This window comes from Panulirus ornatus, chromosome 8, assembly GCF_036320965.1.
Source record: "Panulirus ornatus isolate Po-2019 chromosome 8, ASM3632096v1, whole genome shotgun sequence".
NCBI classification, from domain to species: domain Eukaryota; kingdom Metazoa; phylum Arthropoda; class Malacostraca; order Decapoda; family Palinuridae; genus Panulirus; species Panulirus ornatus.
The window spans coordinates 19,834,535-19,856,154 of NC_092231.1; the positions used below are offsets into that span (position 1 = coordinate 19,834,535).

The 21,620-nt window shown below is 42.3% G+C and overlaps 1 protein-coding gene across 5 annotated transcripts in view; it reads left to right on the forward strand.

Annotated features, from left to right (window-relative positions):
* The window catches only part of LOC139749860 (nephrin-like), a 343,103-nt gene that overhangs the window by 314,509 nt on the left and 6,974 nt on the right, over positions 1-21,620 (forward strand). For all 5 annotated transcript variants that reach the window (XM_071664200.1, XM_071664199.1, XM_071664197.1 and 2 more), the window contains 5 exons: positions 8,217-8,424; positions 10,047-10,159; positions 12,998-13,181; positions 20,516-20,689; positions 21,448-21,566. In XM_071664200.1, coding sequence (XP_071520301.1) covers positions 8,217-8,424; positions 10,047-10,159; positions 12,998-13,181; positions 20,516-20,689; positions 21,448-21,566 — 798 coding nt within the window. The remainder of the gene's footprint in view (positions 1-8,216; positions 8,425-10,046; positions 10,160-12,997; positions 13,182-20,515; positions 20,690-21,447; positions 21,567-21,620) is intronic.

The window sequence follows — 21,620 nt, forward strand, 5'->3', positions numbered from 1 at the left end:
TGTAGGAAGAGAGGAAAGTGATTGGTTCTCAGTGAATGTAGGTTTGCGGCAGGGGTGTGTGATGTCTCCATGGTTGTTTAATTTGTTTATGGATGGGGTTGTTAGGGAGGTAAATGCAAGAGTTTTGGAAAGAGGGGCAAGTATGAAGTCTGTTGGGGATGAGAGAGCTTGGGAAGTGAGTCAGTTGTTGTTCGCTGATGATACAGCGCTGGTGGCTGATTCATGTGAGAAACTGCAGAAGCTGGTGACTGAGTTTGGAAAAGTGTGTGGAAGAAGAAAGTTAAGAGTAAATGTGAATAAGAGCAAGGTTATTAGGTACAGTAGGGTTGAGGGTCAAGTCAATTGGGAGGTGAGTTTGAATGGAGAAAAACTGGAGGAAGTGAAGTGTTTTAGATATCTGGGAGTGGATCTGGCAGCGGATGGAACCATGGAAGCGGAAGTGGATCATAGGGTGGGGGAGGGGGCAAAAATCCAGGGGGCCTTGAAGAATGTGTGGAAGTCGAGAACATTATCTCGGAAAGCAAAAATGGGTATGTTTGAAGGAATAGTGGTTCCAACAATGTTGTATGGTTGCGAGGCGTGGGCTATGGATAGAGTTGTGCGCAGGAGGATGGATGTGCTGGAAATGAGATGTTTGAGGACAATGTGTGGTGTGAGGTGGTTTGATCGAGTGAGTAACGTAAGGGTAAGAGAGATGTGTGGAAATAAAAAGAGCGTGGTTGAGAGAGCAGAAGAGGGTGTTTTGAAGTGGTTTGGGCATATGGAGAGGATGAGTGAGGAAAGATTGACCAAGAGGATATATGTGTCGGAGGTGGAGGGAACGAGACCAAATTGGAGGTGGAAAGATGGAGTGAAAAAGATTTTGTGTGATCGGGGCCTGAGCATGCAGGAGGGTGAAAGGAGGGCAAGGAATAGAGTGAATTGGAGCGATGTGGTATACCGGGGTTGACGTGTTGTTTATGAACGTGGTGGTGACGCAGGTAAATCAGTGGGTTGATGCACAGCACTGGTGGCAGATCCGAGTGAGAAACTGCAGAAGTTGGTAACTGAGTTTGCAAGAGTGTGTGTGAGAACGAAGTTGAGAGTAAATATAATCCAAAATCAGGTTAGTTACGGTGTGGGTTTGAATGGAGAAGATTTGGAAGAAGTGTTTTAGATATCTAGGAATGGACTTGGCTGTATGTGTACGCTGAGGTATCCCAGAGGGGTTAGATAATACAGTGATATCAGGTAAGGTCATTGTATTAAGTGGTGGAATTACACATCCATCAAAGGAGATAGGGAAATTGTGGTGGTTTAGAGAGATATAGCTGAACAAATGGAGTTTGGAATCATTCAACTCAAACCAAGTTCCGTTTATCCCCACTGAGACGTCCCGTTTGAGTCTGGGTTTACAGAAGTTGTGTTAAGACGAGTACTTGGAAGACCCTGCTCGAAGAGAAGTTTGGAGATTGCAAAGGTTCAGTGGGAGGAGATGGATCCCGAGGACTGGATGGAGAATCATCCAAAATTGAGATAGAGGAAAATGAGGTAGTATATAGAGCAACTTTTATCAGTTAGAGAATTAGCGATGGATAGAGCTGGTCGGAAGAGAGGAGGAACGGTTGAATCATAGAAGTTTTCTATGTTAGCTGAGGCGGCACGGGCAAATGAATGTCCAAATGCAGGCCATTTCATATGCGTTATATTATCGTATATACCCTTACCTAAGCCAGGTAACAGGGTTCGAACCGAAACGCACTCAACTCTGGCTGGCCGGTGAATGCTTCATGGTCAGCAACACCAGTCTTTACCCAAGATATTTTTGGTTCAGGGACAAGAAGATATGCCAGAAGAAGAACAAGACTCGATACACTTCAGGAAGGTGTGCTTGTTTTTATGAAGAACAACTCGATAGTGATTCCAAACGAAAACGATAACAGAGTCGGTTCCAGGGGCTGGGAAGGGATCCATGACCGGGTGCACACCGTTCCTGATGCATCAGTAAACCATGACTGAGGGGTAAAAGATCCAGAGGAGGAAATGTTCGACTCCATCCTACCCACGATATCATTTTGCTATACTTTCAACCCTACACGAGAGAACCCAACTAAAGAAGCACTTGTGTTTTGTTTTTGTTTTTTTCTTACTCTAGCTCTTGTTTATTTATCATTGACCCATCAGTATTTGTTCCTGTACCTTTTAGCACTTGTTATGTTTGGCATCTCTGCGTTCGATGGTAGGCAAATCTCCAGCATCTATTGACGTTCCTCCTTCCCCATATCTCATCTTTTTCTTTTTTGATTGAATATTTTGTCTTGTGTTCTCGCTCTTCCTTTGATCCATCTCCTTTGACGAGAACTTTATTTTTTGCAGTCTTCGAATTTTATGCGGTCTTTATTTTTCTTCAGCCCTTACGAGCCTCCTGCCAACACATATCCATTGTAAAAGTGGTCGTTATCAGACATTTTCTTTAAGTATGACAACAATTCGCTATTCTCTTTATTTCAATGGCAGAAATTGCGCTTGCCACGTTTGTAGCCTCTAGTAATTCTATTTCTTATCTTTATGTAATATTTCCTCATCGTATCATTTTCTGCTTCAGTTTGATTTTCTTTGTCTAATACTCATTAAAGACTTGGGTCTACCGTCCTCCCGTTTCACTAATTCTTTTAGGTTTGATTTAGCCAACTGACGTGAGTCCTTTCATAGTAATTTGTTTGATTCCATATTTCTGGGTCTTTCTGATATCTGCCTTACCGACTACATGCGTTGGTCTTAAACACTTCGCATCTTGCTAAGTCTGTCGTCGTCCCATCCATACATTCCCAAGATGACTTTTCTCTTAAGCAGCGTATCTGGTTCTCTCTGTAGCTCCTCCTTGTAAATTTCTATTTTTCTCTTGTTTCAGTACACCAAGATCTCTTCTGTTCCGTATTGCCAGATATCATATCTTGTTTTTCTCTTCTTCAATGTCGTTTTCTATATTCTCTTTTTTTAATCTTCGTTTCATACGCATCTTCACTGACTTATCTCTTTTTCAGGGTGTCCCAGAATGGATTCTTTTGCTCTATCTGAAAACAGCATTTACTCTCTTCTGGCTTCTCTCTTCTCAATCCCATCGATCGCAATCAGGTTGCAGTCTTGTTCTTTCATTAAATTATTAAGTTTTCTTAAGTCCCTCGTCCATTTCCTGTAACTTTTGATCCCGGTTCTCTAGCACTGCCAATGTCTTCTCTACTTTAAATATTCCAAATATTTCGTTCTTCATGATCATTTCATCCTCATGTTTCCTCCCTCTTTTTATTGAAAACCTTAAAATTCTTTTCATTTAGCTCCCTTGTAGCTCCTGTGGTGACAGTCGTATGCCTAAGAGAATATTCCCTGCCTAACTTCATTGTTCATTATAATACCTTAGCTTAAAAACTTAGGCTAAGCTTCTCTGCTTAAAGCTTCAGTGAAAAAAAGTGATTAAAACTTTACAACCTCGTCTGTCCACTACTGTTCACTCACGCTAGCCTCAAAATCTTATCAGTCAAGCTCATGATTTGAGTCTGGTCGACGTCATAGACCAGTATTTTAGATTTTCCTTGAGCAATAAGGAATAATGTCTTTATGTGATGCACTTCACTTCAGCGGCTTCTTTCAATAATCTTCATATGACTCGAAGTCCAAGCAACTTCCTCCCCTTTTTTCCCTGACTGATTATTATACGATGACTGTGGGAAATATCAATAAGGTATTTCTTTTTCCTGACTCGGTTGGAAACAAGACGCTGCCTCCCACCCAGTGTTTCCTGTACACCTTAATTTGCTGAAAGAAAATGTTTCTGGGGAAAAGCTACATCCATGGGTCCCAAGGGTTTCCCCTTGATCCCTTACTTGCACCGTAGGCTTGCTGAAGGTATAAGCTCCTTTTCTTTTTAATAAAAAGAAAAAAAAAAAGGCGGCCTTAAGGCGTTTTTGTCTTTCGTGGCGGCAGTGTAATTACTTATTTTTACAGTATGAAAGGGAATCTGACACTAGGGAGTGGGTGGCCTTGTTTCTTGAACTCTCTCTCTCTCTCTCTCTCTCTCTCTCTCCCCGCCAAGACTCTACTTGGCCTCATCTGCTGCACTATTATGCCATCACTTAGATGTCAAGGTATTTGTACGTTGCCAGCATTTACCCCTTCGTCATTTAACTTGTTTCACCTCTACACCACCTTGTGGCATCCTCTCTCAACAGGCTTCTTTTTATTCCCTCCTGGTGATCTCTCACTGGAACTTAAGATCTGATCGCTGCCGAAGCCATCAAAGGTATCTATAAAACTTGAAGGATGTTATTAGTTCACCTCTACTCTTCTCTCTTCTTAGTAATCACCTCAACAGGCTTCTGCTTCTATGTATGTAGCTCTTTTCCCTTAAGTCAGATACCATCATTGCTGCCCCCACCCCACTCTGGGATTTTCTCAATTTAGGGTACTTGATTATTGTTGGCATTGACCAGACTTGCGAAGTGCATCTAACCTTGGCCCGATATGCTTTTGAAATTGCTTGCCAAATATTTACTGCTCAGTGAACATAAATGGTATAGTATTTACCAGCAGACAATATTGACTTAACAATTCTCCTAAAGTAAGCTTTAGCGACAGGTTTGAGACAGTTTCTGACCCTCTACATTTCACACACAAAGATTCCAGGAGCCTATTTCTTGCTAAATAGTAATCTTACAGAATCTTGCGTCTCTAGCATGTTCATGTATGAGCCCAGTCCTGGCAGGCTATTTCCATAAATCTATCGGCAGCAGTGGTCTCAGGACTAAGCCTTCATGCCAATGGTGAACCTCGCCCATTTCGAGAATGCTCGTTAGACTTTCGTTCTTTGTTCGTTTTCCTCTTATTGAGGTGATCAGTCCAGTGATGGCGTCTCCCTTTACCTTTGTTTGAAGTCTCGGTGTAGGTTAGTGTCAAAAGCTTTCTGACAGTCCAGAAACGTAGAGTCTAGCCATCTATCTCTTTTGACCAATATGATACCTATTATTTTGTAGAAGCCAGAGAGCTTTGTTACATATGAACCCCCTCTCCTTGAATCCATGTTGTCTCTCAGTGAGGGAGTTCCTCCTTCACGAGAAGTCACCCATTTTCTTTCTTATTACCCTTTCTAGGTTTGCTTTTATTTTGATTTACGAACAATCGGTCTGTAGTTCAATGCATTTTTCATTTATTTATGAATTCATTCGAAGATAAACACAATATTTACACATTTCCATACTCTTAACTCTACTCCCTCCTGTAGCAAGATACTGATCATTCTTCCATGAGGCGTGTCGAGGGTATCTGCACATTTCCACAACACATGTGGAGATGTTCCACGAGAGTCATGAACCTTATCTGGGTCAAGCCACTTTGATAACCTCCTTACGTCAGTGCCTTTTAAAGCTTCTTCCCTACAGCATCTTACCGGAGTGGGGCTTGTTGTCTCCTTCTTTGTGAAAACACTCGAGAAATATTCATTCATCTTGCATACTTTTTACTTTGTCAGCTGAATACTTTAGCCTGATCAGCTGCTCTTTCATCGACAAAGCACTACTGATTGATTCATGAAATCATTTTGGATTTCTGTTACCTTTCTTTTCCATTATATTCTTTTCAAACTTTCTCTGCTGCTCCCTCCATGATCTTGTCGTATTCATTTCTTTCCCTCTTATAGATTTCAAAGGCTGACGGCTACTCTGTTACGTGTAACTCTCTCAAAGTGAACCTCTATACTCTTCTGCCTTTTGACATTTCACTAAACCAATCATCTCTCATTTTTTCCTCTCCATGAGCAGACAAGTTTGTAAATTTCACTGAACTTTCCATAGCGGTCGTCTTTGAACTGTTTATTGAACTCCACATTCAAATATACGTTCTTAAAGAAACTATCTAACTCTTCATTGCTAACATGATTTCTGCCTCTCCTTGATATCGGGTTTCTTAACCGATTTCCTTCTTGCTTCCTTAACTTCATATTGAAAATCCAGGACTTGATGATCACCTTTACCAGATGAAAAGTTATATTTGATATTTTCACTGTCATTGTGTGAAATCAAGGACGATTAAGATCGTAAGATGTTTCCCAGCCATTATTGTATATGTAAAATAAAAGAAAATCCTTGGCGTGATAATCCGTAACGAAATACATAGAGCAATGTCTGTCCGTATGTATACAGCAGGTTCAGTTATTACAAAAGCTGGATTTATGAACTATATAACGAAAGGCAGTATTTCCTCTTTATGACGCCTTGGTCATATATATTATTCTATGTATTCAGTTTGGTAACTCGTCTCGAAGAAACACGAAAACGTATACAATGAGGTACAAGAAAATCTATCATTTTCATAGAGATAAACATTTTGAAACAAGAACCAGAGGTTCAAGATGATTGTCTCGGGTAGAGTGCAGAGTCCACGGGGCATCTCGTAGAAACATAACAAAATATAGACCGTCTTAGAAACAAATCAAAACTTTTTTTCAATTAGATACTGCTTTAATAAACTGAAACAACTGTACGAAATGAAAGGAAGCAAATGCGATACAAACGAGAGAAAAGTCTTTTAATATCAGTTTTATAGTTGCAGGACACTGGGATTAAACTACTTCCAGATAATAAGACGGGAGACCATTAATACATTCATATTATGACATCCACTTTCTTAGTGTTAATCATCATAAGCGAGTCTTTCCAAGAAGGAAACGTAATATGCCCGTAACTGAGCCTCCTCCACATACTGCTGCCAACACTAGAACACTTTCCCCATACCTTTTCCATGTCAGTGTACCCTTCCATGCAAAATGTGTCCTTTCTCGGCTATTTTCCTGCCGGGTGACGTGTTAGAGGGAGTGGTGAGTGGAAATACCCTTTCTGCTTAACTATATCGTCTCTATAACTGTAGATTAAGAACTTGGAACAATATTGTTGTCCTCTAGCATAAGAGCTCGTTATGGACCATCAATTCTGTTATATATCCTTCTCGCGGACCATCTCTTGCGTAGCATTTTTTTTTCACGCAGCATCGACACACACTATACACCACCCTAAACCACCATTAGGATAACATGTCTCTTCTCTGGACCATTGTGGCCACCGACGCCAGCGCTCGTGTAAGGTTATGTCTCCTGCACCAAGATCACCTCCCCCAACACGTCCCATATACCCTGGTGGCTCCTCACCGATAATCACCTTCCAAATATCTTTTGCACCAACATCCTGATCACTTTCCATATATCATCATGTCCCCTAAACTACTACAAATACCAGTTTTCTGTTCCCTGCACCATTATGAATACTACTTCCCATATGAGTTATAGTAATATCATCATCACCATACTACCCTTCGTATACCATATTGTCCCCATGAACACCCCAATATCACCTGTTGTCTCGTCCATCAATAATACCACCAACCATATACCCTACTTAACCCTACACATACCATGTTGCCCCGAGCGTCGACAATTTCTCCTCCCACATACCTTGTCCGTTCCTGTATCACCACCTCCACAACCTACCACGCACCACGTTGCCTTGTGGCTCATGTGCCACAATTCCTACCATATACAATGTTGACCTTCTGCGTTGTCACAGGCGTTCCCTACATCACCTATGATTTACTGTACGGTCTTTGGTAACGCATTAACTCCCGAGTTATTCTGTTGAACACCATCATCATACTCGGCTGCAAACACCGCCTGTGTGTCATCATCAATTCTCTAATTTACCTTGACTTAGTTCCTCATAGACTCGCGTGTGTGGCTGTCCTTCTTTTTTTTCCTTGGCAGGATAAGCATACATGATTATTCATAACTACACGCACCAGTGTTCCTCAGCTAATCACGTTCATGTTTAATAGAACACCTTGATCTAGTTCATGCTCGTGACCAAACGTGTAGGCTACGACTGTTGTCTGACTGGCGTTGTGTGACTATTATCATGTGATCGCGCTGCCCATCTGTCGCTGTCGGTCTAGAGTTTGTGACTGATAGTGTGGATCTTCGCTCGAGACTCGTGTCGCTCACGTGAATCAAAACGTCGCTCCTCTTTTTTCCAATAATGTTTGTTATCCAGTTAACTTCTCCATTGTGATGTCGATACTTGATACTTATTCTATTGGTCATCAACGACTTTGTCCCAATCCTGAAAATGTTTTTATTACCATTAGTTTCACGTCATCACAGACAAGGGTGTACAATAGTCGTTTCCACGTGTCGTTGGTAGGTGAACTTCGTGTGGAAGGTCAACAGCAGTCGTGGGGTTAAGGAGATGGCGTCTGGTAGTTACAGGAGCCACGGTCGTACCAGCACCCTGGTGTATCGCCCACACGACCACGCCCACACCCAGGACCAATACGGGGTCGTCTTCTGTCTGGGCAGCAACAGACTAGGCACGCAGAAGATACCCTGTATGTTCATCATCAGCCCCGCAGGTGAGGTCATGTCCTTCTCACTATAAATCATATGTGAAACAATACATCTATACTCACAGTAGATGCATCACCACCTTGTTGTTCATGATGATTCACCAACCTGTGGAAATGTCTTGTCTGCCGTCAGCAGCAGATGAGGCACGGCATTATTCAGTAGGCAATCATCTTGATTAATGACATCAGAAGATCATCCTCATATCTTATATATCATTTCCAGAAAATGATTCACTGTCTTGTCCATCATTTTCATCAGGTGAACCGCTTCCATATAGATCATATTCAGCTGGTAACCAAAACTTTGCTGATCACACTGTTACTAAACCACCATTTAGTTACCATATCCTGGGATTGGAAATGAAACACAACCCTCTTCAATTTTTCGAACAAGAAAACTAGCATCTAAATCATCCATTTCCTACACTTAACCACCCATATTCTCCTCTCACGTTTCAGTTTGTAAACAACCACCGGATTTAATTCATCCAATTGACGGCCCTATTATATTAGTATATCTAGATGGTTAAGCAAATTATATTCATCAAACTGATTTGGTGAGTCTGCGTCATAGCATTTACAGTGGGCGAATAATCACTTGATCAATCATTTTCAAATGATACATCAACTGCTGTGTTTATCATGCCGGGTCTGCGTGTTTGTGGCCAAACGTCTTCACCCAGGAACGTTTTAGTCTTACGTCTATTGACAGGTTGGCAGCCTTCACTTGATGTTGTATGATCTGATCGTTTTCTGAAAATACCATCAGATGTCCCATCCATCTTAGTGTTTTATGTCTGTTCTCCCTACTTTATACTGTGCCCTTAGTTCTCTTGTACTGATCCTTTTCTTAGTAGATTATTTTAGCTAAGAAAACATCAATAGGTATATACACCAAATGTTTCGTTCTATTTGTCTGCTGTTGCATGTGTATCGCCACAACATTTCAGTTTCCTCATGATGACGTACCACCTTGTTTATCATTTTAAGTTTTTCAAAACCCTTTTCTATACTTCCAGCAGACGAATTATCACCGTGTGTTTCCAGCGGGATGGATAGAGGCCTAATGTCTGGAACCAGGCTGTCTGCTGGGGTGGAAGAAGTCCCACTCGGCTAAACATTTCCATTGAATGAATGATAAAAACTTTTAATTATACCAACAGATGAAACTCCAGCGCCTTCATCAGTTCCAGCGAGTGAATCGTCAACTGGTCATTTCCATCGGCCGAAGAAATTTGTCCTTTAGTAATACCAACAGATGAAGAACCCGTTTCTAATACATATGAACACATAAAACACTAACATATTCCTTACTTTCAGATGAAACACCAACTCGTTTATCTTACATGAGAAGCGCCATTTCAGCACTATCATCATTCCAGAACCTGAAACAAAGCCTGTGTTACTTCCATTCCAGTATGAAGTATCAGATATGAATGAACAAGTGTGATCATCAAACCTTCTCCTATAAACTTCAAGACTATGTATTACTACTAGATTATTGTTGACACCTCCTCCTTGTTTAGCATCGAAAACTCTCAGGATAATAGGCTCCAATCCCATGAATCTTTCATCAAATGGATGTTTAGTGTTTGAGGCTGATGGAAACGTTTTTCTGGTGTCGACAGGACCCCCAGAGGAGCCAGTGTCGTGTTCCCTAGTGAACCAGAGCGCCACCTCCCTGGCGGTGGCTTGCGTTCCAGGACACGACGGAGGCCTCACTCAGCATTTCGTCACTACGGTGAGCTGGCTAGAGAGAGAGAGAGAGAGAGAGAGAGAGAGAGAGAGAGAAAGAGAGAGAGACTATAGAATCTATCTCTCTGTAATTTGAGGATGAATAAGATCTCATTTACAAAAAGCATCAATTTTCTCGTTTTTGATATACGAACTCTGTGACTGGTAAGTTATTATCATTTTAATTGCATTTCATGCTATTTGAGGCCGACATAATGCATCACTTATCAATTTTCAAGTATTATTATAAAAACAGCTGCATGAATCAGTTAGTATGATTGATGACCTCCATAAGCCAGAGCTGCCAGGAGAAGGGAGAGTGTTAGTGTCATTGGAAAAATAACACGTTTTCCTGATAGTATGGCCTGTCATCTGTTATTTCTGGGTCACTCCACACCTGCTAGTGTTACGTAACCATATTTGAGTCATCCCTGGCCCTCTGCTTGTGAGCTATGTTTTCTACCCATCCATCTGGTGTATCAAAGTCATTCGATAATTATCATTTATCGTTAGCTTTTCTACATAAATGATATCGAAAAAGGATTCCGAATAGGAACATTGGAGAAAATGGAGATTCTTTTTGACCTTGGGGTAGATCAGGTGATCAATATATGGGTGAAAGGTTTTCACCAAGACTGGCAAAGTAGTGATGTTCCTTGCCCATAGCATAGATGTGTGGCCCAACCAATCTTAGGTAACTACAACAACCTAAAGCCTAAACTGGCCTGTCTCGGCACGAAGCAACTGCTACAAGCAAATCCTGGATGAGTCGTTTCTCAACCCCAGGTAGTGGGAAAGGCACCAGCTAGTGTTGGGCTTTATATGACAGCCATGATGCATGCTTAATTAAGGGCCGTGTTGCCCTAACTTAGATAGAAGCTATGATCATACACTGGCTGAAGATCGTGTCTTGACCTTAGATACAAGCTGTAGCCTATCATAAGTAAGGCCCATGTTGTAACCTATGACAAAAGCCATCATCCAGCTTTGATAGTGTCGTCACTGACCTTTGGTGCGTAGGAAATGCTACATAAAAACGTAGGGTAAAGCCCCCACTTCAGGCTAAGAAGGTCAGCGTCTCTAGGACTATTAACCATTCTTGAGAAATGGATGGAACCTAACTATCGTTATAAGCCATTATCTTGTCAAGTGATTGATGTAACGTATTTGTGACTGTGACCAAACCTGATGGAGGAGCTGGAGGTCACTCTCGGGTAAGGACTGAAACCAAGTCCATGACCCACTCGTATGGTCTATAAAGTAGCTTCAGGCAATGGCTTTGACCCAACCTTAATAAAGTCTTTGTTTGAACGGTATTTTTGGACCATCACTTAAGGGTCCCAACCTTAGGTATCAATTATCATTTATTCACTATAAGGAATGTTTCTTTGCCACATGATTAGATTTTGATCACATAGAAAAAAAAATCTTAGGCTCACGTCTCCGTTCCAAGTATGGACTATAATCTAACCCTATATCAGGTCTTGACCCAGCCCGACATACTTTGTCATCTAACACAAGGTAAGGGAAGAATCTTCCCCTCACCAGAGGACCACGACCTACCAGCTCACATGATAAGAATCAGGTCGAGGTATAGGGTAGCAGAGGGGAGTGAAAAATGACTGTGGCCGACAAGGTGACACTGAAGAATCGTTGTGCCATATAATGAACCATTGCCTCTGAGTAGTTTATGAGCCGAGTGAATCAAAAATTGATTTATTGATCGAAGGACTATAACAGCGATCCGTGTGGAAACGAGGGGAAGTATGTTTGGCGGTCTATGAAGCTTCTAACCATACAAGAATGATTTTCCGTTCCAGCCAAGTGAGGTTCGGGTAAACTAATTACTAAAAATTGCATATTTGTCTTCGTAATATCAACTCTCAGGCGCATGTTCTCTATCAGTCTAACGCATCTTCATCATCACCTGTCTTTCCGGTCTTGAAACGCACCGTCCTCTTGCAAGCTAATTACTTGCATCCTATCTTTCCATCTTTTCCTTCATTTACCAAACAATCTTCTCCCGTCTTGTCTCGAGTCAAACTCCATGCCTTGTATCCGATATCGTCTCGTGCCCTTCATATGTCACACCTCGGGTGTATCAAAGACAGTGATGGTATGTTCAGTTCTTTCCTCAGACTGATACTTTGTATTTTTTCTTTCCTATTTTGTACAAATCATATGGTCTTTATTCCTACTGAAATCATTCTGCTCTCATGTTTAATCTCGAACAAGTATCAAGTTCATAGATGGTAGTATAAACGAAATCAACTTGGAATGACTTTTTTCATTTATTGGCTGAGACAGCACGGGCAGTTGAATGCCTTGATGGAGCAGTTTCGTGAAGGATATATATATATTACAAAATAGGCCACAAAAGTCCAACAGGCCTTTGTATTCCTGTATTTATTTAAAGCGATGTCTTCAAACACAGTGGTGGACAAAGGTCGTGGTACTTGCCTGACTGAAGTTCGAGGAACCTCTCCGTCTTGACAAAGGCAGAGGGGATGTGTGTGTGTGTGTATAGTGTGTGTGTGTGGTGTTGTGTGGTGTGGCGTGTGTGTGTGAATTCGTGCTTTTCTCTACAAGTAGCGTGAGCGTTGCAAGTTGTGTCCTGGTGATATTTTCTCTTAACATGGCTCATGGTCAGCAACGCTAACCTCTACAACGTAGAGAGTGGTGTGTGTGTGTGTGTGTGTGTCATTACCGCTCATCCATTGGTAAGTTGAATCAAATGACTGAGAATGAGACCGGTAGTTGAACTGTCCATGTCGTTATTATACGTCATAACATTAATACCAGCTCCGTTATGACCACCCCAACTATTGTGCTGTATCCTGGACAGATCAAGGACGCGGCCACGCAGGAGGTGGTGGCCAACGTGTCCTCGGACACGCCCACCTTCTCTGTGGGCGGCCTGGCCCCTGGGCGGGACTACCTGCTCCTGGTGACTGCCGCCAACCACAAGGGCAAATCTTCTCCTTACGTCATCCAAGGCTTCGCTCTCAAGGTTGCCGAAAATAAGATAAGTAAGTCAGGCTCGAGATTCATAATTTTGTTGCTATGTTGTATGATTTATTCGAGAATGCAGACATGTAAACACACACACACACACACATACATGGAGACAACGTACCTCTTGGCGCCTGAGGATTTGAACCCTGGCCTCCTGTTACCACTGCGCTACGATCTCAAACGAACCAATGGTAGTACATGAGATCTCCTGTGGTAGGCCCGGATTCAAATCTTCAGGCGCTTCGAGGTGTATTGGTTCCATTTATTCCATGTGTACGGTGCACACACACACACACACACACATATATATATATATATATATATATATATATATATATATATATATATATATATATATATATAGAAGGAACAGAGGGGGTCAGGTGAGGATATTCCAAAAAAGGCCCAGTCCTCTGTTCTTAACGCTGCCTCGCTGGCGCGGGAAATGGCAAATAGTTTAAAAGATATATATATATATATATATATATATATATATATATATATATATATATATATATATATATATATATATTGTTTATGGATGGGGTTGTTAGGGAGGTAAATGCAAGAGTTTTGGAAAGAGGGGCAAGTATGAAGTCTGTTGGGGATGAGAGAGCTTGGGAAGTGAGTCAATTGTTGTTCGCTCATGATACAGCGCTGGTGGCTGATTCATGTGAGAAACTGCAGAAGCTGGTGACTGAGTTTGGTAAAGTGTGTGGAAGAAGAAAGTTAAGAGTAAATGTGAATAAGAGCAAGGTTATTAGGTACAGTAGGGTTGAGGGTCAAGTCAGTTGGGAGGTGAGTTTGAATGGAGAAAAACTGGAGGAAGTGAAGTGTTTTAGATATCTGGGAGTGGATCTGGCAGCGGATGGAACCATGGAAGCGGAAGTGGATCATAGGGTGGGGGAGGGGGCGAAAATTCTGGAGGCCTTGAAGAATGTGTGGAAGTCGAGAACATTATCTCGGAAAGCAAAAATGGGTATGTTTGAAGGAATAGTGGTTCCAACAATGTTGTATGGTTGCGAGGCGTGGGCTATGGATAGAGTTGTGCGCAGGAGGATGGATGTGCTGGAAATGAGATGTTTGAGGACAATGTGTGGTGTGAGGTGGTTTGATCGAGTGAGTAACGTAAGGGTAAGAGAGATGTGTGGAAATAAAAAGAGCGTGGTTGAGAGAGCAGAAGAGGGTGTTTTGAAGTGGTTTGGGCACATGGAGAGAATGAGTGAGGAAAGATTGACCAAGAGGATATATGTGTCGGAGGTGGAGGGAACGAGGAGAAGAGGGAGACCAAATTGGAGGTGGAAAGATGGAGTGAAAAAGATTTTGTGTGATCGGGGCCTGAACATGCAGGAGGGTGAAATATATATATTCTGGTCCTAGTGCTACTGAGGACCTTTTTCTAAATCATTCTGCAGCCCAAAGCTTCCCTGCTTCCAGTAACGGGGAAATGCAAATTCCTTTGGAGTGAGTTCTTTGACAAGCCTGTACTCCCAGTGATACAGGCTGGCTAAAATGTGATTTTTTTTACTTGCTCTGTATGTGTGTGTGTGTGTGTGTGATTTCAATCCCACCTCAACATGCTCAGAACTCAATCCTATCCAACAGCAGTAGACCCATCTCACTCAAACCAATAACTAACCACAACCTCCTAGTTAGAAATAAAAAAAAAGGTCATCCATGCATCACTCTTCAGCAACCTCTTCTCGCAGATCCCTCTACACTTAAGATATAACCAGACGAGCTCTAAACAACCGCTTTCCAAATTCGGTCTTAAACTTCGACACTCATCAGAAGCAACAATCCCCAGACAGACACGAGTCACACTTTCCCGATACCTCTCCGGATAACACCCATCCCGTCAACACTACAAACACAATGTCAATACATCTCTCAAGTCTCTTCATGCCCACGATTCAGTTACCACCATGAAGACAACGAGGCCTTACAGGCCAGTTGCTCTACGCGCGTAGACCCGTGACCCGCGGACGTGGCTGGCTTCCTGAGCGATAAATGAGCGTCATAAGGAGAAAAAGGTATCCTAGGGCAGGATATATATATAGGATAGAAATGGAAAGAGGAAATGTGCTATGTCCGGTCACATGCGTGTGGAATCTGGTATTTCCAATCGCCAGTCATTTTTCATCGCACACATTCACAAGCTGTTCACCATTTTTGTTTACCGTACTGCATTCCCCATGACCCCGAGTTACACCCTCAACTGCTACATCACTCTCGCATTTAAATCCCCCATCACTAATACTCTGTCTCTTGCATCAAAACTGCTGATACACCCACTCGGCTACACCCACCACACTCTCCTCTCTTCATCTTTCTTCTCGTGGTCTGGTGCATATGCTCAACAACCATCCATCTCTCGCAATCCACTCTCATTTTTACCCGCATCAGTCTGGTGCTCATTATTTACACTCTTCCACACAATCCCACTATTGCTTGAACAGGAATGCTACTCCTTCCTTGGTTCTCGCCCTAATACACACACACACACACGCACATACATAGGTCGTTGACTTAGGCGACTGTTCTTATATGATTTATACTTCCCAACAAATTACTTCATAATCTTTTCACTCGTTAGCATTATGAATTGACGTAACATATTTCTGAAGGAGAAATTTGAGTTAGTAAAGAAGTTTCTCTTCGCATCATCAAGTAATTATAATCATTTGAAATACAACGATGTTATTCGGACATGTTGTACTCAGCCAATCATCGCCACCAGTCTGTCGAGTGCATCATCGCCTCTATAAGAATAACGCGAGTGTAGCGCTTGTTATGATCTGGAGGATCCTAACCTGCACGTGTGGGATTATGACACCCGTAAGTTAATGCACTGAGAGCCTTTGTATTATATGAAGTGTTCCTCCGCCAACAAACTAGTTCGGGCCAACCCGTAGTCTCGTATTGTTTTGCAAATTTTCCCTTGATGATTATGTTAATCAGTTATTCAGATGGCAAGGGAACGATCGCTCATACAGCCAATGTCGTGGGCAGAGAAAGCCCGATGAATTATATATGTGTACGCGAAGTGCGTGGTGCATGAGGCAAGCAGGTGGGACCACGCCATGCAAGGTGAGGGAAGTGTTTTTTTTTCCACGTAAAAGATTATTTTTTTCTCTCACGTTGGAGGCTCAAGTCACGGACGGAAGCCTACATCAGTGTCGAGCCTCATCTGAAATGTAGAGAGGCTAATGAAAAGCAAAAACAAAGAGCCAAGGTAAAGTGTGTACGAAATTATATAAATTCCACTAGTAATGCTTGATTGCATACGCCAAAAAAACAATACTTGACAGTAAGAAAAATAAACTTAGCATATACAATACAGAGTTATATGAATCATCAGTTTAGACGATCAGACAACTCGGAATCTTATGAACTAATCCGTTCAATTTATGGTATTTGCACATCCACAAAGATACGACAGAAGAGGTGGTGTCAGATCATTCTAAACCACGACTATAAACGAAGTATATTTGATGAGAGGCACATCGAAAGCTTGTGCGTCTGGTTAATCAAACCACACTAGCCAGGTGACACGTGTCGCTGTTCTAACGCTGGTAAAGGTACTCTACATGCAGATGTATACTTAGGCATATCCACGTGAAGTCTGTGTACAAATACGCTCACTTTTCGTCAAGAGAAGGTAATGATATATTGATATGGTGCGTGGCGAATTATCGGATGGATTCACGTGTAATACGGCAGAAAATTCACAGAGCAACGCCAACGTTAGCGAGAGGCGAATGATCATTCTATGGTTAGCGGAGGTGGCGTGGAAAATAGAAAAAGGAATTATCAAAGGAATGTTGATTTAAAGCTTCAGCTAATGTGGATGATGAATCGGTAGATTAAGAGATTAAGATCAGAACTCATTAACCACCTGAAAAGGGGATATGAAGTCAATCGGAATTGAAGTAAAAAAAAAAAAAAATGATAATAAATTGGCCTTTCCTGAGGGTAAAAGAGAAAACGATGTCTGAAAAGGGTAGCTTGCTCAAAGGGTAAACAAATCACTTTGAACGTGAGCGGAGCAAATGGATCCATAGAACTTCAGGTGAACGTTAAACCAGAATGATTAGAAAATGAGAAATGCCATTATAACGTTGCAGATCGAAATAGAAATAAGTAATACTGTACGGTGTTAGAAAACCCAAAGCATTCAGAAGCGTTAAAGCGAAAGAAGTGGTTGGTACATAAGCTGATGGACACACAAGTAAGTGATGATAGAACTACGGAGTTTGAAGGCGACATAATGCATGACAGAAACTAACAATTAAGAGATGGAAACCCCGAGAGCGCAAAGCATACTCGTCACATACACAAATCGGTAATCACACACAAGTATACTCGCACGTTATCACATTCGGACCCACGTTTGGACATACTTACACTTCAGTATACTTAATACAACTTACTCAGTTATTCTAAACTTTTTTGTGTAAAGAAGTTGTCATGGTACATGTTATTTGCTCTTGTTGTACTTCATAATCATATAAGATTCACGTGAACTGTGTAGTGCAAAATAGCATGAGTAACAGATTTAAACTTTTATAAGATATTTGTCTACTAAGTGGACCGTGAGTTTTAAACCTGTCATTATCGCTTCCAATACTTTATACTTGGTTTTGAATGCGTCATGAGCTCGGCAGGTGTGTCATGAGAATGAAGTAACACTTAGCTCAAAACGTTGTAAATTTTATCATTACGGAGAAATGAAAATGGGTTCTGAACCTATGCATTTATGTAGTTTCGGCAAATATTTAGGATCCAGCTCACACGGTGAAAAAGTATATTGGACATTGTATTTCACTCCATGCATCTTAGCAGACATTTGAAGGACATTAGCAGACATTTGAAGGACATTAGCAGATATTTGAAGGATATTAGCAGATATTTGCCGAAGTAACATTGTAGTGATACTCCATTTTCGCCGTTCATTGGTGATATGAAGTGGAGCTTAACCGTAACAAATGGTTCCAGAGGTCAGAGACAAATGATAGCTCATAATTCGCTGCAGAAATGAAAGTCTGCCAATAGAGTTAATGATTAAGTTAGGTCCTTAACGCTCACATCCTGTTGCGTAGAGTTTATGCAGAGCGCTTTTAGCCTTCATTATGGATGAGACCTGAGATATAGCAGAAACCAAGAGTGACTCGGGTTTAGGATAAGAGACTGAAGATGGCCGTTTCATAAGCTATGTTTTGGACTACTAGAAGCAACGATGAGTTTTCGTTTAAGAGTATGGCATGGGTGAGAGTAAGAAGAGAGGAGGGTGGTTTGTTAGTTCTACGTAAGGATGGATCCGCGTCACGAGTGTGCGTTGTCACCATGGCTGTTTAATCTCCTTATGGATGTGGTGGTTAAAGAGGTAGATGCAAGGGTTTTGTAAAGAGAGGCAAGTGTGCAGTCTGTTGAGGGTGGGGAAGCCTTGGAATCATGTCATTTGCTGTTTGCTGATTACACGACTCTGGTGGTACACTCGAATGAGAAACTGTTGACACTAGAGTTTGAGTTTGGGAGACTGTGTGAAAGAAGGAAGTTGATATATGATGTGAATAAAAGTAAAGGTAATGAAGTTTCGCTGGGAAAATAGAGATGGATCGATCTGATTGTGACTTTGAGTGGTGTGAACGTTGACTAAGTGGGATGCTGTCAATACCTAGGAGTGCCTTGGGAATGGAACGATTGGAGCTGAAATAAGTCATTGGGTGGATGACGAAACAAGTGTCCTGGATACGTTCAGTCGTTTGTGAAAAGGGAGGTCAGTGAGGGAAGAGACGGGTATGTTTGATGGTGAAGTAGTCCCAACGGTACCCTGTGGATTATAGTTATAGGCACTAATGTAAATTTACGGAAGAGATGGATGTGTTTGAACTGTAATGTGTAAGTAGTAAGGACCGACCTTATGAGTGCCAAGCATACGAGGCGGGGTTGTATTGGTAGGATCTATTGTTTCGTGGTATAGGTTTTGAGTTTTTGTTAATTCTAGGCAGCCAGTGATTATTCCAATTGCTCTATTTGTAGTGATTGCAGTTTTGTAACAGTTGCTTTAGAGAAGGTGGACGACCTGATAAGTGAAGCGTAGTTCAGGGTGGCGCGAATGAATTGTTTCCTTTTCTTTGCCGAATCTGATACTAGTTAAATGTTCGGAGGGCGTGTCGTTCATTTATTGCTTTTGTTTCTAGTTTATGGCGTGGGGAGTAAATGTCACATGAGTCTCGTATGTGAGGCCCTTGATAGTTGTTAACGTTCGGTGGGAGCGATTTTCCATCGAAAGTTAACGGAAAGATGCAGATTGGATACCTGGCTAGGAAGCGTGCAGATTGGATACCTGGCTGGGAAGCGTGCAGATTGGATACCTGGCTGGGAAGCGTGCAGATTGGATACCTGGCTGGGAAGCGTGCAGATTGGATACCTGGCTGGGAAGCGTGCAGATTGGATACCTGGCTGGGAAGCGTGCAGATTGGATACCTGGCTAGGAAGCGTGCAGATTGGATACCTGGCTGGGAAGCGTGCAGATTGGATACCTGGCTAGGAAGCGTGCAGATTGGATACCTGGCTGGGAAGCGTGCAGATTGGATACCTGGCTAGGAAGCGTGCAGATTGGATACCTGGCTGGGAAGCGTGCAGATTGGATACCTGGCTGGGAAGCGTGCAGATTGGATACCTGGCTGGGAAGCGTGCAGATTGGATACCTGGCTGGAAGCGTGCAGATTGGATACCTGGCTGGGAAGCGTGCAGATTGGATACCTGGCTAGGAAGCGTGCAGATTGGATACCTGGCTGGGAAGCGTGCAGATTGGATACCTGTCTGTCTAGGGTTAAAGAGGTGGCTGAAGACTTCTGTAGCGGTGCAGACATTCTCTTCTATATGATCCACTGTTCTAAATGCGTGGTGTAACATTGCTTATCTGTCATTGCTCTTGTGGTGTCAGGGTGTTTCGACGTGATCGTAAGGCTATCCGTATATCAGAGGAGTTTCTGCTTCCGATGATAGGATATCATTCAGACGATTAAAAGACCTGTTACTTTGGAAACTTCACCATAGAACTTGAGGGTTTTTGGAGGTGAAGCCATTGTAGGATGGTACTCTGGACTCCGTCTACACGACCAGTTGTGATGTCGGCCAACCATTTTTTTGTGGTGGTGTGCGTGTGTGCAAATGTGTTTGTAAGCGCATGTTTGATTAAGTGTGAATATGTGTGTGAGCATGTCTTTGTACATAGAGAGAAGTGTAAACAATTTTTGTGTATAAAGTATGTTTGTAAGTACACTCATAATCATTGAAATTATGTACATATTTCATACAATTATCTCGTTCCCTTCCACAGACAACTCAAGTTCCACTGAGTCTTCCCCACTCTTAGCTGTGTTCGTTGGCGTGGTGAGTGGCTTTGCCTTCATCATCACAGTCCTCGCGGTGGTCACCCGATCCCGCTGCCAGCGTCGACGAGGCCGTCCGGACGCCGCCGCCGACAACAACAAACTCGGGGGAGACGATGAAGGTAAACACTGGAGGAGGGAAAATATTATGATGGTGCTGGTGTGAGGCAGTCACTGCTGAGGATATGAAGATGGATCTATTATGTGTGTATGTGTGTGTGTGTCGTAGGCTCTATCACCTTATTACTACAACGCAACTGCATCTGTGGTACTGTAGGTATTTCATCGTAGCACTGACGAAGTTACCACTGCGACGGCCTATGACTATAAACTTCCAGATTAATCGCCTACCACTGGGTTAACACTGCCCAAGCTATGTAAAGCTGCGCCAGAGCTTCTATACTTTGACATGAATTCATCATTTGTGATCAAGAACAAAGATTTTGTTCAGATCATGCGGCGGTGCTCGTGTCAAGGCCCGAAATATAGGATATTTGAGGAAAAAGCAGATAAACTGTGTGGTAAAACTTTTATCAAAATAATCCACTGAATTAACAAATACAACAACGTTTACTGTAGGCTTACGCTTCAGTAGCATTTTGAGTATTTCCATATAAACGTCCACATGAAAATAGTGTTTTGCACAGTTTGTGCAGTGTTTTCATCTTTCCCCCGAAACGAGTCTGCATGTAGGCATAAACCTTTGCCCAGTTCTTGTTCCCTTACACAAGATATAGAGGTGCCACATTCCTATCCCGTCATATACTAGGTTTCTATAACCTATAGCCTTCACTACGATCCAGCAGCTTCGACGTAGCGTACTATGTTACCATTAACGTCAGTTTCCACCCAGTATACAGCGTTTTCTTTTACCGTGCAGGAGGTCCGCCCTTAACCATGACGAAGACCTCGCTGGACGAGGCTGAGGACGGCGATGACGAGCTGACCACTCCTGAGTCTCACGGTGGACCTCTGGAGCCTCAGGAACTGACGGCGCAGGTGAGTCTTGTCTGTGATGCTGGAGTATTATGTTGTCTCTGTTGTCCAAGTCTG